At 36.2% G+C, this 19,906-nt stretch overlaps 1 protein-coding gene across 1 annotated transcript in view; it reads left to right on the top strand.

The window, feature by feature from the left end:
• The window catches only part of px (MAP7 domain-containing protein plexus), a 240,657-nt gene that overhangs the window by 91,807 nt on the left and 128,944 nt on the right, over positions 1-19,906 (top strand). Inside the window, exons 5-8 of the mRNA XM_089648724.1 lie at positions 9,257-9,397; positions 11,952-12,114; positions 13,964-14,132; positions 15,839-15,958. Of these exons, the coding sequence (XP_089504850.1) occupies positions 9,257-9,397; positions 11,952-12,114; positions 13,964-14,132; positions 15,839-15,958 (593 nt within the window). The remainder of the gene's footprint in view (positions 1-9,256; positions 9,398-11,951; positions 12,115-13,963; positions 14,133-15,838; positions 15,959-19,906) is intronic.

A 19,906-nucleotide genomic window follows, 5' to 3' on the forward strand; every position in this document is an offset into this window, starting at 1 on the left:
TCTATGGCTTCGACAGGGGTCTCCATGGTGTGCTGTGGTTCTTTAGTGGCCTCAGTCCATTGCAAGTCCAACCTCTCCTCGCACGGCCTTTGCAGCTGTTTACCCTACATCTTCAAAACACTTTTAATTGTTTTACCTTATGGATAATTGCCAATTTTCTTTAAATTTGCCGTGTGTTTTTGAGGCATCCCCGATTTTTTTCTTTCATTCGCTTGTCCATCACATATTTATTCTCTTGACGCTCCTCTCGAACCATTAACTTGCACCGCAGCGAGAGGAATGTATTCATACATCCGACACTCCTGGACACATTGCCTCTAGATTCCTATCCACCCCTAATACCTTTTTCTTCCCCAGAACTTTCTCTCCTTTCTTTCCTTAAAAATACCCCCCGCACAGCATCCCCAAACATTTTTTTTTAATATTAACTTCCCATGGGAGGCTCTGGGCACCCCTGCTAAGTCAGCAACAGTGTTGCCAACTGAACTACTTCAAAATATGCTAGAGTGATGGGAAAAATATGCCAGAAATATGCTAAATTCCTTTAAAAAATGCCAAAAAAAAAGCCAACATAAATTTACCTTAGTATTTGTTGAGAAATAGAGTGATGGGAAAAATATGCCAGAAAAATGCTAAATTACTTTAACCACTCAGAACATTAGAACGTCAAAAGACGTAAATATGATAATAGCGGTCAAGACATTAGAACGTCTTTTCACGTAAACGCGCGAGATTTTACAAAAATCGATTTATTTCCATCACTAGTATACGGATTGCCATGATTTAAAAAACAGAGTATCGATAATGAATATTGCTACGCGTCTGTATTCAACAATATCTATGGAACGTAGAACTGCATTATGTAAGCCGATTGAATCTGTCATCTTGTTCGTTCATAATTTATTGCGTTTCTAAATAATTTATTAAAAATATTTTAGTTTGGACGGTTAATATTTTGAGGTGACTAATAGTTTTTAATTATATTTCTTCAATATATAAAGTGTTATTTCTTTATGATACTCAGAAAAAAGTTAATTTTTCACGGCTTTGAAATAATGGTTATCGATTCTTACATATTTTTGACGTTTTCATAAAATATATATTTAGAAACGCAAATATTTACTTATAACAACACAATGCAATAGTGGATTTCATAATCTTTCCAAAACATTTTTTAGAATGAGAGTTAAGACGTGAGTTATGATGCTTTTAGCAAAACTCGTAAATAACACAAAAATTATCACGTTTTGACAGTTTTCAAAGGAACACATAGTATATAAATGTCTTTGTCTGAGAGGTTAAAAAATGCCAAAAAAAAGCTAACATAAATTTAACTTAGAAATAAAATCAGTGAAATAAAATATCAATATCTTCATCTTCTTCTTCTTCATTAACAGCAGCTGATGTGGAAGGCTGAGAGACGGAGTCGTAACTTTCTTTGGTCCCAATGCAGCGTAGTACTTCGTCAGGAACAGTGTAAGAACAACAGCACTTTCCTGCTCTCTTTAGGCCAAATCTCACGTACAAAATGGCATTCAGGGTTCTCACCGCCAAACGGTTTCGGAGTTTTGTTTTGACCAGACTCATTTGGCTAAATACACGTTCAATGTCCGCATTTGAATGCGGCAATGTTAAAATAGACATTGCAAACTGACATAAATCACCGAAGGGGTTATTATTAGCTGCATCTTTATATTGCATGACTTCATTCCAAAACTCTACAGTGGAAGTCAAGGATTCCCATTTAATGTGAAATATGTTTCTCAACTGAGACACCAGTTTTTCAATAGATATCATTTTTGTTAGTTAAAAAATTGTTTTTTATTATTTTCATGTTTCTGTAAAAATAAGCCAAATAAATATGCTATATGCTAAAAGCATAATAGTTATGCTAAACATGGAGTAATTATGCCAAATTTAGCATATAATATGCTAACTTGGCAACACTGGTCAGCAACCGTATCATAGCGTGGATCTTATTCCTACTGCATTCATTACTTAATTCCTCTGACAGTTTCACTTCACAGCCATGTGTTAGGGTAGGCATCAGAACTTCGTTATGTACTTTAGGAACAAAGAACCCGTTTGTATAATTTAATCTTACAATAATTACGAACCACAATGTAACAGCTTTTTATACCTATAAAATATTATTTAATACTAGCTGTGGCTCAGTCTGTCTATGCAGATAGAAAAACAATAGTGCATGTTGCTTTTACGTCAAACAGATGGCGCTGTTTAAAAAAAAAAGCATGTTTTTACCTGTGACAGGTGACATCTATATAATATAGGTATATAAAAACACATGCGCATTCAAATGCAACATTGTGTCAAATCGTGAAGAACTTTCGGAGATTACTTTTTTATTTACATTTTTTTTTTTATAGAGATTAAATTTTATCCCATCTTATCTTTATCGTAATATACCGGTGAGGACTGAATTTCCAATGTACATAATATATTTTCCTTGTAATGTTGATCACTTGCCGAGATAACATAATTCTATGAATATTAGTGCCATAACTGGATTATTACGATTAGCTATCAGTTTATTAAATCTCACTATAAACACACCTACTTCAACATTGTACTTTGAAATCATAGAATAAAGAAGAAAATTCTAAATACCTTCAGTTTTTTGATGGAAACAAATGTTTCATTTAGCCCAATAGCCCAGCGTTCTGTCTCACTTATACTCGCCTGACATCGTAGATCTCCATCCCATTTGAATTTAAACACATGTTAACTAACTAACTAACTAACCATCACGCCGTTTCCCCGTAGGGGTAGGCAGAGAGGACGGACCGCCAAACAACTCGGTCTTGGCACACACTCCTTGCCTCACTCACATTCATACATCGTCTCATACATACTCTTCTATTCTTCTGGCTCTTGACATGGCCCAACTCAAAGTATCTGATTCACTTGGTCTTCCTCGGGCGTCCCCGACTTCTGCTACCATTTACATTTGTATATTCTCCTTACACTCCTTTCTTCGCTCATTCGCTCTACATGCCCAAACCATCTAAGCGTCCCTTTCTTGATCTTACTCATTATGCTTATGTGGCTGTAATGTGTGTGTGTGTGTATTTGTAATTTACGGTGGTTGCCGGGACCGTAAATCGTGTTCAGGAGATGGGAGATTAAAAATTGAGTGTCTGCGATATTAATTAAATTTATTTGTGAGGATGAATTTACAATTTTACAGATCGCGGAGACTGTGGTAGACAAAGTAAAGATAGTGGAGGTAGGATCGAAGGTTGAAACCGGAATGAAGATTTCTCTTCAGGTGCCCGCTTGCGTCTAGCGGCGGATTAATTTAAGTTAGTGTTGCCACATGTGGGATGAAATAAAGTATTCCCACACTTACATCAGGCTTGCACTCTTTGAGAATCTCCACATTTCTCACACAATCATACATGATTTTATCACACATGCGCCTTAGGGATCTCACTTGTATTGGACACATGTTTGTATTGGAAATTTAAGATTGGGCAAATATTTGGACTACGAAACACATCCACAAGGCACTTCTTGTTTTCTTCTTTTATTTAAAAAAAAAATTATTTTAGTAAATTGGGGAAACAAACAGTTTTACAAGTTTATATAAATAATTACATGTTGCATAAACCATTTAAGTTTCCACATAAAATTCATGTTACATACAGAAAAAAAAAACCTACCTTAATGAAAATAACTGAGATATCTTAGATATCTTACACACCTTATTGAAAATAACTGAGATATCTTAGATATCTTACACACCTTATTGAAAATAACTGAGATATCTTAGATATCTTACACACCTTAGTGAAAATAACTGAGATATCTTAGATATCTTACAAACCTTAGTGAAAATAACTGAGATATCGTAGATATCTTACACACCTTAGTGAAAATAACTGAGACATCTTAGATATCTTACACACAGCAGGGGGAGAGGGTACGTAATTAACAATTTAATTTAATTTTCTCCAATATGCATTTAGTAAACTGAACTAAGGACAAATGGAAAATATCGGCGTCTGAAAATATATTATTGTATTTTGTGCATATCCTTCTGAAAAATGAATGTTGTGTGTAGTTAGCTTTTGAGTGTGGGATGTGGAATAGTTTCTCTTATTGTCCGGAGCCCTACATTTGCAGTGTTGAAGAATCGTGCCTACGCATGATACAAAGCACTGCAATGGCAGTGTCGACCTTATACATTTATTTTACCTTCGGATATTACCTCTACTAGGTTAGTTGAAGACATAAATAAACATGTCACTTTATCCATGTACACGTGTTGGTTTTAACAAAAAAACCTTTATTATTTATTGAAGTTTCTTATTGGCTTCTACGGGTTGCTCTATGTTTCAAATGATTGATTCATTAAAAGCGGTATAAAATGTGTTTTTCAGGTATTATCTGCAAACTCACTACAGTTCTCTTTTTTTTTCTTTTTTTTTTATATTAACTCCACACAGGAGGCCTTGAAGAAAATAATTTCCCTCAGGGCCTATGTCATCTTTGGGGATGCTGTGTGGAGGGTCTTTTTGTTGAGAGGAAGGAGTGAACATGGGTCTTGAAGAGTCCCATGTTGTAGGAGGGAGGAAACACAGAGGCCGGCAGCTCGTTCCACAGCCGAGCTGTTGAACTTAAGAACGAATCGTAGAAGCGACCCGTTCTCATGTGACAAATGTCAACCGTGTACAAATGTTGGGCGCGCGTTTGGCGTGTATCCCGACTACGCACCGGTGCCGAAGGGATCAATGTCGCTAGTTCCTCAGAGCATCTTCCATTGTAATACCGATAGAACAAGGACAGCATACCTACCTGACGCCTGTGCTCTAAAGATTGCAGTCCGTTTGTTAAGATTGGGGAATCTATCAAACGGACCGCCCGTTTCTGCACAGAGTCTAGGGTCTCTGTACAGTTTGCCCAACTTCTAGGCTGAGGGGATTACCTGGCTCCGGGCTTCTGTGAAGCCTCTGTGCCTAAGCTATTAAGGTCTCACCGAGCATGTCAATAGAAAATTTTCTGACACGGTTGGATCTTTAAAACAAAATTTAAATAAATATATACCCTGTCCTTATCATTGAATAATAGTACTGCCCCGCTATTAAAATTTTTTCGATAATATTTAAAAAAATACAAACGAATACAATATTTTTACTCCGTGTCAAGAGGCCATAGAGAGATAGTTGATAATGAAGTTTGTACACTGATCTATCTTTGCGATGTCGTCTGTGTGTATTTTTTTGTATTGTGTACAGATTCATTTAACACTAGTTTTACATACGTAAACAACGCCGGTCTAATGCACGTTAATTTACGACACGGCAATTCCTGTGTTGAGATTTATCAAACAATGGTAGTAATGATAACGGTCCGCGTTGCAATGATCCTTTAAATATAATCTTATTTCTGATACTATTGCATATTAACTCTTTGTATATATACATTCAACATCGTCGTTACAACCCTTGAAGAGTCCTGGTCAAGTCTTCATAAAACTCCATTTCTGTTATGGTCAGACGTATAGTATAAACAGATCTAGAAAGAGTGAACACTGAGCTTTCTCTTTGCATTTAAAAGATAACCATAGACGCTCCCATATAATTTGAGAAAACGACAGAACACTTCCCCTGTCAAGGTTTGCCAAATTTTTTTAATAATGATTTTTTTTGACGAATCTTCAAGTCTTCGTCCTCTCTAAAATGTCTTTGACTGTTCTTCGTGAGGGCTCGCGACTCTGATATTAGTTTATAGTGTAGGTAACATGTCTTTGCCCGTTCTTCGTTAGGACTCGCCACTCTGATATTAATTTATAGTGCAGGTAACATGTCTTTGCCCGTTCTTCGTGAGGGCTCGCCACTCTGATATTAGTTTACAGCGCAGGTAAAATAGGGTTTGTTAAATGCCAAAATTCTTTCATTCATGAAACTTTGGTCATTCATCTTAGCAGTATAAATGAAGTTCTGTCTAGTGTGCCAGGAAAATACATGTTTACAAACTAGGTCGAGTGTGATATCATTTACTATGTTTTCATTCGTGTCGAATCGAATGAGACCACTCCAAGTCAATAGTGTGTCAATATTTGGTGAGATAGTTTTAGTGATGAAATATGAAACTAACCTTGGCAACTTGGCTCTTTTCACTTGAAAGTCTGTGACTCCTGCTCTAGAGGGGTGTTCCACCCTTTTTTTGGGCGGACTTTTCCGACCGTAATTTATATCGTTAAAAAGAATGTACAAGCAAAATTTCATCAATGCATAAATATTGTCATGCAATTTTGGTCTGACGAGGGTTTTAATCTCACTGCATATATCATCAAGATTAAAAATATGGTTAGTTCTTATCAAAACTTTGTTAGTCTAATCACTTCAGATTTAGACTGAAGTTGATGACATCAGACTTATCAGTTATAGTTATCAACAGTAAAAATTGCTGTCTTTTTTAGCTAAATTGTAATCAAATTGTCTAATTTTATTACTTTGAGCTATTGATAGGCTAGTCAAGATTGTGCCGTCAAACATGTAATTCAATGATTTGTGATGACATAATTCATTAGTTATGAGGAGGGCAATCAATATAATTTCTTTCAAGACGACATTAAAAAAGAAAATATGCAAATATTAAAAAAATATATTCTAAATGTATAATATTGTTTTGCGTTTATTTAAGCAACTGTCCTAGTTAAATAAATAAAATTTAAAAATAATAATCATTAATTACTTTAAAATTTGATTATTGTTTGATTAAACTCTGGTTTTTCCCCCATGCACTTTTCTTGATGCTCCAAAGATGTTTCGTTATTTCGTTTACAGTGGTAAATGAAAGGAAATCCAGTTTTTAAACTTTCAAATAAAATAATTTTTTTCCCTGTTTTTCTTTGATCATCTAATTATGGCCACTGGCAGATATTAAATTTTTGAAAGTTGCCATTTCTCTATTTCTGCATTCCTTCGACGTTCTCTTACGGATTCTTGATGCTCGTTCCTTATACCCGAGTCCTTAGCAGAAACGGTGTTGACCGCAATAAGGCTTGGTATCAATATAAATATATAGTTCCTTTTTACATTAATTAAAATGCGCTGTTACGGACGGTAACATTTACATCAGTTATTGTTTGAATTACCGAAATGCCCAACGCACATACTTTATTATACATATTTTTTTGTAATGTTCTTGTTATTGTTTTTGTCGATGTTCCTTTAGTTTTAACCCCCCCAGGCTGTTATGTGTGTTATTAACACAATAACATATTAAAACTGGAAATGTGATGATTATGTAAAACAGTGATAGGGTGACGATATTTGTAAACAAGCCTTGATGCTTACGTTTGACTGGTTCAAATCTCGTAAATAATATTGTCCGCTCTGTGTGTTTGCTAATAACAATACTTAATATTAATATCTGTAGTAAACATTCTCGTGTGAAGTCGAACTGACGTGATGCACAATCTTATCGTTTTAAGTTTATGACGTATCAACTTAGATATTGTGCTGTCGCTGCAAGGGAACACAATGTTTACACGGGGTAAATATAATTTAAAGTGGAAAAACACAATAAAAGGTCTAAAGAGATTAATTAATGTATGCAACAGTGTGTGATTTTAAAGAGTGTGCAAATGTATTGCATGCAAGCTCTGAAATGTGTAGTTTGTGTTGTTTCTACTTGCGGCAAACAAAATTGCATAAAACGATGAACAAATTGTCGTTCTAGTGAAAAGTAACGAACTAATAATAAAAAGTTTTTTTTAATGTAAAATGACCGTGTCATTGTGAATTTAGTGCATTCAAGTTTTTTGTGGTATAATTGTAATTTATATTTTGTATTCATGGAGCTAGAGACTCTGTGGAGCCTTAGTGATTTAAGGTTCTTTGTGATGTGTTCGGAATCATCGAGGATGAAGTTCTATCGCAATATGGTTAGTACTGTTTCTTAGTGATAACTTTTCTGACCTCAAAATAGTCACAACTGCTTTGCTGTAATGCTAGTCTTAAATGTACACTTTACCCTGGTGTAAATATTACGCAGCGTATAAGGTCAGAACAGTGAAAAACTTGGTTTATTACCATGGTGCTTGTTTGGTTAAAACAGTCTCAATACTCTTTGTACTTCGTTGTCGCCGCCACGGCGACATTCTGATAACTCCGATGGCGCCGCAGTGGCGACATAAACAATGGGTTTGCATTTTATTGTTTAAAAAATAAAAAGGTCCTTTTACAGGTATACCCATGATTCTATTCAGTTGCATTTGCCACGTATGCATTTGCGCGACTGCTTTCTAAAACACCACACGTTCAAATATTATAAAGATTAGAATATGCAAATTTTTCTTTTATTGATAATCTTATGTGATAAAAAATATATATTTCTTAACATAACTATATCATTTTATTTACTGTCTTACTTACATTAGGCAACTTTATGCCAAAAACATACTAGCATACCTCTTCAAACACAAAACTTCTTTTGACAATGTCCAAACTGCTCGTGATACTAGAACCAAAGGACGTACTCTCTTACAAATCCCTTTCGCTAAAACAATGCATCACACCCATTTTTCAATATTGATTTTTCAGTGTATTCTGGTTCAAAATAAAATAAAACACAACCTGGTCAAATCTCATAAGCAATGTTCTCTCTAAGGTGTGCGGGATCACTTCTCGGCCTGATGGCTAAGATCAAAGTATAGTGCAACCGAACATCTGTTAAGAATTGTCCGCACACATGTTTTCATCTTCCACACACATCTCGAAGAAAGGAACTTGTCAACAGATTTTTGTTTTGTATACACAAAAATAACCAATATTTATAACTGAGGTACTAACTATTTTTACTGCGACTGTTTCATTGTTATGTACTAAGAAAAATGCATATCCTTCCGTGGTGATACATAAATTCAAGAGAAAATCATCAGTCTTTAGTTTGTTAGCCTTAATAATCTAGTAAACCTGAATGCCTAAGAATCGACATAAACCGGAATAAATAAGCTACACCACTTTTAACAAGTAACAATGTATCACCAATTATTACCTTCTTGACGCCAATATGTACATTATCGAATAAGATAATAGTGTTGTTAACCTCTGTATTATCAGATGGGGGCAGTGCAAATGACAACATCCTAAAATCACTCGTTAAAAGTCAAAAAGCCATACTGAAAATTATTCTGAAAGTCTCTGTGTGAACTATCACATTTACCATTGTATAAGTGTAGCTCTACCCTTGCACCATAACTACAACATAACTTTTTTAATTCCAGATGCGAGGTGTCCCCCCCGCGGAGAGGGCGTACACCCTGCGCTCGCGGCCTCCCCCTTCCCCCCTGCCGCCCTCCCCTGTCAGCCTGGCCAGCGGCAAGCTGACCCCCCACGCCCTGCCGCCACCCCCCAGACAGGATACGGTAAGGAATCTATACTTTCAGTGGCGGCTAGCGCTAAGGAGCATTGAAGCTACACGCTCCCTAAATTTTGGTCAATCTAAAAATAATTATCAAGCAATAATAATAATACCACCAAAAATCAAAACAAATAACAGATAAAAAGAATTTGGCATTCTCAGACTATAAAAATATTACCATTTGTTATTTCGGCTACTGGCATTATACCTAGCTCTCTCATTTATAATTTAGGCGTATTAGATCTATCAAAAAATTCATATATTAAAATGCAAAAATCAGTCATCTTAAATACATGTAGTATTATGAAAGATTTTTAAAATATTTATGTTGAGGGATCAGTAGGATTTATAGGCCCTGTTAAGAGTTCTACCGAGCCGAACCCTCTGATATGAAAATATCTGGAGTCGGTGAATTATTTTCCCATTTGATTTCTGGTAATTTGACGTGTTGTTCTTGTATTGTTTTGTATTTAATTTGCTTATATAATGCACTTGCATAATGTTGATTGACTAGATGATCATTTCTGGAAAAGTGTGTGGAAGGGTTTAGTTTTTCCTATGGGGAAGATTTAACCTGGACATAAAATCGAAAAATTTAAAAAATAAAAGTAATACCATAAAAATATTAACTTAATTCCTCAGGGTAATTTGTTCGCTTTTGGGAACTACTAATTGTCGCTGATCAGATGCTCCTTTACAAAATTATTAACTCAAAAGTTGATTGTCCGGAGTTGGTAAACAAAATAAATGTCCACGCAATCGCTTCGATATAGCAGACAGAAAACCCTTTACTATATTGACAAATGCAACACCCACTCCAATCAAAACGAATTTATGAACAGATCCTGCAGTTACAACAAAAAACTTGCAAATATAGACACACATGCTGACATATTCACTTCTAGTTACTATCGTTACAGAAGTTCATTGTATCATATTTTAGGTATTAATAGCAGCACAAAATCATAATGATTTAATTAATTTTACCTTATTTTAATCTTTAAATTGCTAATTCATTATTTTTTTAATTTCAGTTGCGCGGCAACATTACCTCATCCCTTTCCTCCCCCATCCCGCTACAACGCCAAACCCTGTCTCCCACTCTATCCGTCCTGTATGCTTATAAACACATATATTCTTGTATAATGCATTATATAGGTTTATTACATTTGTTCTACTTCCATTTATATACTTGTTGCTTTTAAATTTGTTACTTCGTCCTGCCTTTTATATTTTGATCTACATTCACTAAATACTTAGTTGTATATTACCAAATCAAGCATCCGTGAACATTTATAATTTGACTGTTTCTTTTCCAACCTCCTTTGTATATTAAATTAATATTAAGACTTTTTATGTTCCTTAATAAAAATATATAAGTTAAGCACAGAAGAATGAAAATGCCACGCTTTCTTTATGTTCAAATCTATAAGTTTAGCGCAGAAGAATGAAAATGCCACGCTTTCTTTGTGTTCAAATCTATAAGTTAAGCACAGAAGAATGAAAATGCCACGCTTTCTTTATGTTCAAATCTATAAGTTAAGCACAGAAGAATGAAAATGCCACGCTTTCTTTATGTTCAAATCTATAAGTTGAGCACAGAACAATGAAAATGCCGCGCTTTATCGTCAAATCTATAAGTTAAGCACAGAAGAATGAAAATGCCACGCTTTCTTTATGTTCAAATCTATAAGTTAAGCGCAGAAGAATGAAAATGCCATGCTTTCTTTATGTTCAAATCTATAAGTTAAGCACATAAGAATGAAAATTCCATGCTTTCTTTATGTTCAAATCTATAAGTTAAGCACATAAGAATGAAAATTCCATGCTTTCTTTATGTTCAAATCTATAAGTTAAGCACAGAACAATGAAAATGCCGCGCTTTATCGTCAAATCTATAAGTTAAGCGCAGAAGAATGAAAATGTGCACCTTTATGAAACCAAAGGTTCTGACCGCAATTTGAATTACGTTATCAATTAAATTTTTATACTAAACAATTAAAAAGTGAGGAAACATTAACGTTTATAATTCATTTGTCTAATAAAATAAGTTTTATACTATTTCATTAAAAAACGTAAAGTCAGTCGTTTAATTTTTTTTTATCTTTGCATTAATAATTTTTACTATTTCATAAATATATGTTCAGTTCTAATAATAAAATTTGAAAGCCTATTTCATCACCTTTCATAAACAGTTTTCAGTTTTAGAATACATTGAATTTTGACTATGAATACTTCATTTATTTGGATTTTTTTGCAAAACTAAAATACTCCGACCTCCTGACAGAATATGGCTGAGGCCTGAGCAGTTAAATTCAACCGGGCTGAATTTTCGTTGTTGGTATCGCGTGTCATAAGTCATGTGGTGTAAACTGATTCAATTATGCTCCTCGGGAAACGTAGCCTGGGAATATCAACTGTCTATTTGTGCAGACCGTGAATTTAGACCATTGTATTGTAACTCTTTAACCCTGTGTGCAGTTATTAAAAGAAAAAAAAGATTTTTATAAAGAATTTTAGTGATTGCACAGATTGAAGTTATTCAAAAATGCTTGCAGAATTTGGCGAAGGCGACGTTCACATGCTACGTGTGTGGTGCCCCCGCCGCCTCATCTGCCCTCCGACTGATCTACTGCTGCCGCAACCCGGAGCGGGAGGCCTACTTCCCCTTCCTGACGCAGATCAAGCCCTTCCCCGACGCCAGCCCCATCAGCCCGCAAGGTGAGCACTCCCTTCTTATTTAGTAGTTTCCTCTTTGCTGAGGATCGTGATCTCACTCCAATTTCCCTGATAAACAAGGCTGCTCCGCTCCTCGCAGTCATAAGTGATATTTGAGCTCTCTCCCACACTTCAGTGATCTTACTCTACATCTTCTGCCTTCCATTTTGCCAGGAAGCATGTGAACCTAACTCCTTAACTCGTCCTTATTAGTTCTCAGTAATATTAGCCGAGAGGGCTTTCATTCTAGAACTACATCATACCACGCTAACTGGACACTGCCAGCTCTGGGAGACACACGCAGCTGTTCAGAGTGGAAAGTACCGATAGCTGCAGGAAATGTGAAGAGGATAAATTAATAGCTCCTGGGAAAACAATTTTCCTCGGGCCTACATCATCATGCTGTATAGAGGGTGTTTTTAAGAAAAGGAAGGAGAGGGAGTTGGAGGGAAAAGGGTATGAAGGGTGCGATAATCTGGTGGTCAGTATGTCCAGAAGTGACGGACATACCTATAAATCCATTCCTTCCACTGTGCTGCAAGTCCATGGGTCGAGAGATCCCAGCTGGATAGGTCAAAGAATCTCAACTACCCTCTCCCAATCTGGCCCGTGATGCAATCGGTAGGCAGACCCATTCGCCGCCAAGGCATAGACAAACCTCACCTAATGAATCAGAGCACCTCTAATAAGTCACCAAACGTATCGAACCACTGGGGGTGATCTATGGCCGAGGTGTTTGTTATCCAACGAATGGTTCCCAGGGCGGCGGTGCCCTACCCGCCTCCTAAATTGTAATGATGCAAATGTTTTGCATTGATGGGAAGAAGGCTCAGATATCTGGGGGAGACCACATCACAATATCTTCTAAAATAAAATTACATTTCTGAGATTTATTAAAACTGGTCGGTGGCCGAGTTGACATCGCGTTTGGGTCCCACTCAGGCGTAGTGTGTTCAATTTCTCGGCTGGCTAAGTCCTCCATCACAACACAAGCAACATTTTCAGCTTACTGTGGTGGTAGTAGGAGATTTTCCAATATTGTCAGGTTATTCGTAACCCGGGAATATTTGTCTTTCTTTTATAAAAAAAAAAAAGGATGGAACATGGAAGATTTCTAGTAGAATTTGCCCATGGCACTCAACTTACGGGAGCTATCCACTTTGTCGCTGATACATTGTGTAAATGCAGGTTGTTTTCTGGGAAATTCAGTTCTGATACTTTTAGAAGATCTTTTTGTGTCCCTGATGTGGAGTACAGATAGTACAAGGATCATAGTTAATTAGTAAAACATTATTAGTATGGAACCGGGTTCCATGATATTTCATCAAAATGAAAATTTAACACACCTTTAAAAAGTTATATAGAGTCATTAAAAGTGATTAAAAACATTAAAACAAACACTAGGTTTAATAGATACCTATGTAACCTACTTAACCTAGTTTTTGTCTCGTGACTTACCCAATCACCATGGAACCGCATGCACAAAGGTGTCTCCAATACTGTTCACCCATAATAATGCAAATTGCAGCTACGCATAGTGGAGTCCCATGTTTGTTTCTACCTACACACCAAATGCATAATTCTTATTGGCTCCACCGCTTTGATAGTCTTTGCCATTTTGTCATAGCTCGGCGAGAGCCTGCACGATTCCACACCAAATCTTTTTCTGATCCAAGATCTTTTTGCATTCCTGATGCGGCGTCCAGACAATATTAGGATACTCTATCTGGCTATTGACCGCCCCATTGAGTTTGACTTTCATTGTATTTGTGTCACTAAACTGCAAGTTATCTATTTTTCTACACAGCCAAAATGTATCATCATTTACTTATCATATCTTATCTCGTTCCAGGAATGGTCCAGATCTGCTCCTCCTGCAACAAGACCATCCCCCTGAAGTACCCGGCATACGGGGACAGCGGACAGCTGCTCCCTCCCCCCGCGCAGCCCCCCCCCACCAACACCCCCAACCCAAACAACCCCAACAATGCGGCGCACTCACAGCAGGAGAGAGACATAAGGTGGGTGGAAACAAACAAACATAACCACCCAAACAGTCAAACAACAAAGACTATTCAGTTATTATTACTTATTTATATCCAATATCGTAACTTTTGCAGCATCGGATATTCGATTCTGGAGCCTATGGAAATATGAACCATTAATATTTGTGATTCTAGCAAGATTGAAGGAAGAACGGGGAGAAGAAGAGGAATTTTGTAAAATTTGATCAGCGAACAAAGAGTATCTTTCACTTTGGGTTGTACTAAACTCCTCACATTTGATGACCATCAAATCGACGATTGGTGCCATTTACAATTTTTGACATTTGAATCGTGGAGATGAAAAAAAAACCCTTGAAAAAGTTATCGAAGTAAATTGAATACATATTAATTTTTTTCGTTAAATATCAAAAGCGTAATGTATAATTATTTTGATATTTAGCATAAAAGATGCATTCCTTTTACATTGAAGGTGTTATAAACAGTTTTTCGTGACTCTCTCCAGATTTACAAAAAATTCCACATGACTCGTTTGAACTGTCCCCGTTTAACGCCAATTCTTGATTCGTTTCCGCTCTTGATCAAATTGTGATCAGCATTACAACATGACCGTTGTTCTTGGCAACAGATCGCAATTATATCAAAAGCTGAAACGGGTCAAGAATTGTAAGAAATGTAAAAAATTAAAGTGATCAAACGTGACAAAATACTTCAATCTAAATGGATTCATGTAACATTTTGGCATATAGGATATTACGAAAGGTGGAGATATTATGCAGCCAAAGATCTGAAATTGATTACTGCTCTGGAAACCAATGTAAAAAGTTCAAAAAGGATTTGTGCAACCAATATTTATTATACTTTAATACAAACTATGTATAACCAATGTTGGCTTTGCATGTTCTGTTCTGCCTGTTGCATTGCCATGTTTTGTTCTTCTACTCTACCTCTAAATTAATCATTTGAACAGACATATTATCAACAATTATTGTTATTGTTGCATAGTTCGCTAGCCGCATGTTGTTTATGTTCATGAAAATACATACACTATGAAGATGTGAATATATATTTTTATATTTATAGGAACAGAAATTTGCAAAAATATTTTTTCGTAGGTACATTAATTATTACTCCTCGTTGATTGTCATCGACCTACATTACGAGGAAGGAAAAGTCGAAGTTAAAGTGTCAACATTTTACAGATGCGAATTGCCGTTCACATTATTGGATGGCAATTGACAGTGAGATTTGCCATTGGAGCTTGTTGGTCTTCTAGGGGATGTTAGGAGCGTCAGTTTTTATTGGTTGTCTCGGTTTCGAGGTTCTTCAGCTGCCATCTTCAGATTCCTTCAAGTATCACGTTTATCATAGCTCTGCATATGAACGTTTAAAACCATTCTTCTTCTGTTGCCTGTTTCTAGTTCAGGTTGCATCCCGGAACAACTCAGTGTAGATTTAAAAGCCACGAGGATTCTATTATCTCTCAAAATGGATTTCCCGTAAAGATTTACCACCATTATGAATCTTCCTCTGGATAATAAGTTGGGTGGTTTTGTATTTGTTACTCCTCGTGATGTGACGGGTGTTTTCGCTTCGTCCACTGGATGAACAAGTTTTAAATTAGATTCCTATTATCTTGTGCGATTAATAGACTTCTCACGAAGGTTTGGCGCCATTCACCTCTGGAACATCATAATGGCGTTAAGATTATTGTCTCCTTGCAGATTTAAGCCTTACGATATGGCGGGTCGCCCGGGGGCCCCGAAGAGGGAGCGGGCCCCGCGGGGGGCGGGATCGCCCCAGCCCCCTCCGCCCGCCACGGAAAACGGAGTGGGTGATTATCGGTGAGATTCTTCTTTCATATGTTATTCGAGCTTTCTCTCTTTCTCGGGGGTTTTTGGTTTCATGGTTCACTCATTTCATTTCTAATTATCCGCTATTCAAACAACCGTCGACGTAACAAATACTACCGATAAGAGTTACAAACCTCGGTAATCCACACTCGTAATCGAATTGGTAATCCTCTTCATTTAAAAATATGTGTATACTGCGCCAGAGTCGATGGCATCCTCAAGTAGGGGAAGGTTGTGTTAAGGAAAAGGAACCTGGGTATACAGATCTGATCAACCAACGTTTCGATTTCGTATGGTTGTCTTTTTCCGGCACAATATCACTAATATTTTCCATCTTCTTAAATTGACAACATTCTGTCAATTTTTAACCATTTTCAAAGCTGTGCACTGCCGCTCATCCATTGAACTTAACACCCTAGACTTTGATGGTGTGCGCTTTTGATTTTGACCGTATGTTTAACTTGCATGCTTTCCAGAAACATTTATATTATTATGGGTATGTGCACACATGTTGTATGTTGTGAGATTTTAATGGTTTTGTAATTCTGTGACAATTAAGGTTTTTCCTTATAGGGTAATTCATGTGTACAATTCCATTGCTTTAACCCCTCCCGTCCTTTAGGGTCATATGTGACCGTGCGTCCATATTTTGTAATAGTATTTTTATCTTTTTTTCTATCATCCGCAAATATGTAATTTTTTTGACTTTATAAAGAGAAATAATAATTCTTTCCAGTTTGCCTTAAATATTTATACTGGATGCCATTAATAAAATCCTAAAAATACCGAAATGAATAATTCATATTTCGCGCCACTATCGTAACAATCTGTTTAACTTTAAAAATTATTTCTTATTTTTTATTTTATGAATTTTTATGTTTGGTATTAAAATTTTATTATTTAGAAATAGTAATGTTTATTTTAAATGGATACACCGGAAAGTTAATTTTATCTACAGTAGAACGCCGTCAACTCAAACCCCGATAATTCGAAAAAATGCGTAATTCGAAATTTTCGCCAAAAACAAAACGCAGAATTTTTTTTAATACAAAATGGTTTTTTAATTCGAAATTCATTAATTCGTAATTCGTAATTCGAAATTTATTTTTGTCCGCGCACGAAAATTTGTTCCTGTAATTCGAATTTTGTAAATCTGTATCGATTTACACTCGAAATATATTGTATTTTTACGAATTTACATTCAGATATTCGAAATAGAGGGCCGGCCGCGACGGAAATCGGCCGCGAAAATAAAGGAATAATTCTTATTGATACGAATTTACTCTTAACCGTTTGAGTGCCAATCGTCGATTCGTGTTTTAACGAAGATTGCCGATCGTCGATTTCCGTCGATTGCGTCAGTCGTGTTCTGATTCGCGCGTACGTCGGTACGTAAAATTCTCATTTTTTCGAAACGCCTGGACTTCGGGATCCTCCTCCGCGTGATTCTAAACCAATATTCTTATATAAAACACCGAAAAAATCATCGAAATCCTTGAAAATTCAAAGAATTTATGGGGTTTTAAAAAAATATATAGTTTCATAAAAAATAATGTTTTTTGGTGGCATTTTACAAGCAACTGTATGAATTTTTTTGGCACTCAAACGGTTAAGATACTACCTGGATTTGAAGGGGCGACCGAGAAACTCGATTTTTGGCGTCTTTTTATATTCCTAAAATTTCAAATTACATGGGAATTCGTTAATTCGAAATTTGATTTTTGATGTCCCGTGAATTTAGAATTAACGAGGTTCTACTGTTTTTTGTTAATATAAAGGTACAATAAGATATAAACTTCGATAATTAATATTTAAAGTAGAACTGGTATGACGGTCAAAAACGGAAGACTCACTAAACCGGCCTTTTATCCGCTACGTTCGCGTTGAACATTCATCAGAGACGTGCATTCACTATTCCATAATCTCCAACCCACGTTCATTACAACTAGTAATACATAATAATGATGTGAATGCATTTTAGATGAATTAAGTTATGTTAATATCACATGAAACATTTATTTACTAATTAAATCATCTTGTTACAAATGCAGTGATTGTATTTACATAAAATTGCACATATCATATTTGTGCACTATGTCAATGTTATTATATTTTTGAATGAGACAATATCACCTCAAATACTTAATTATTTGGACATATGTACAACATTTTTCATCAAAAACCAGAAACTTTTCTGTGCCTTTGTAGATCTACAAAAAACATTCAACCGAGTCGTCAGGTAAAAGCTTTGTAAGGTGTTGTCCATGTATGAAGTGGATACGAATCTGACTCAGGCAATTGCGTCTCTGTAAGTGTTTCATGTGTTAGGCTGAACTGTGGTTTTACGGATTGGTTTGATATCACAAAAGGTGTTAAACAAGGCTGCGTAATGTCACCATGGTTATTCAATCTATACATGAATAATTGTATGCAAGAATTGAAAGAGGTAGGATTGGGCGCGAATTTGAGTAATATGAGAGTATGTTGCCTGTTGTATGCGGATGATGCGGTGCTGATTGCTAACAGTATGGAAGATCTACAGTCTTCGTGTCTAGGATGAACCAAGTATGTATGAAGAATGAGTTAATGATAAATGTAAGTAATTCTAAAGTAATGGTGTTTGAAAGAGAGAGTACGAAAGCAGTGTGCAATATAGTTGTGAATGAGGAATACTTGGAGCAGGTGGATGAGTTTGTGTATCTAGGGAGTATGTTTACGAGAGATGGGAAGGCTGACAGAGACATTGAAAGAAGGGTAAATGCATGTACTCCATTAATGGAGGACTGAACGCAGTTGGCGCTAACAAAAAATTGTCCAAAGAAGCGAAGCTAGCAGTCCACAATGAAGTGCTGGTACCTACCCTGATGTACGGAAGTGAGGCATGGAACTGGCAGAGAAAGGATGAAAGTAGACTAAATGCTGTAGAAATGAGATCCCTGAGGCGTATGTGTGGTAAAACCATGTATGATCGTGTGAGAAATGTGGAGATCTGCAAAGAGTACTGATGTAAGCGTAATGAGTAAGATCAAGGAAGGGACGCTTAGATGGTTTGGGCATGTAGAGCGAATGAGCGGAGAAAGGAGTGTAAGGAGAATATACGATGCAAATGTAAATGGTAGCAGAAGTCGGGGACGCCCGAGGAAAACATGGCATGATCAATTGAATCAGATACTTGAGTCGGGCCATGTCAAGAGTCAGAATAATAGAAGAGTATGTATGAGACGAGGTATGAATGTGAATGAGGCAAGGAGTGTGTGCCAAGACCGAGTTGTTTGGCGGTCCGTCCTCTCTGCCCACCCCTGCGGGGAATCGGTGTGATGGTTAGTTAGTTAGTCGCAGCTAAAATTTATTACTAGTGACTTAAAACTATAATTAGTGACTTACAAACTAAGACATACAGCTGGCAACTGAGCACTGAGACTTATTTAGACTAGAGATTTATTTATATCTAAGATTTAAGCTAGTGACTTGCAACTAATAATAATAATATTAATATTTGGATGATTTGTACAGCGCCGTTTTTGTGCAAAAAACCTCAAGGGACTCAAAAGACTAGTCGCTTAAAACTAATACATTTTTATGACCAAGTGGGTGTTAACCCCGCCCTCTAATTTGTCCACTTTTGTGAAAAGCGCATTAGGTCTCATAGAAATCGTCGTGTCTCCCTCACTGACATTGTGAGAAATAGGAACTAAATGGTATTAGAAAGAGAAAACACCACGCTTTATATTCAAATCCAGAAGTTAGCCACAGAAGAATTAGAATGTAATCTAAAAATCTGTGACATTAAAGCTTCCTACTGAAACTTGGAAAAATTGGAAATTTGTGAATTACTTAATTTTTTTTAATAAAAAATGTTCAGAAATATTCCATTTATTTGGATTTTTTTGCAAAGCAGAAATACTCCGACCTTCTGACTAAATATTCCAGAGGCCTGAG

This window comes from Hesperophylax consimilis, chromosome 28 (genome assembly GCF_061612785.1).
Source record: "Hesperophylax consimilis isolate HC1 chromosome 28, BYU_Hcon_1.0, whole genome shotgun sequence".
NCBI lineage: Eukaryota > Metazoa > Arthropoda > Insecta > Trichoptera > Limnephilidae > Hesperophylax > Hesperophylax consimilis.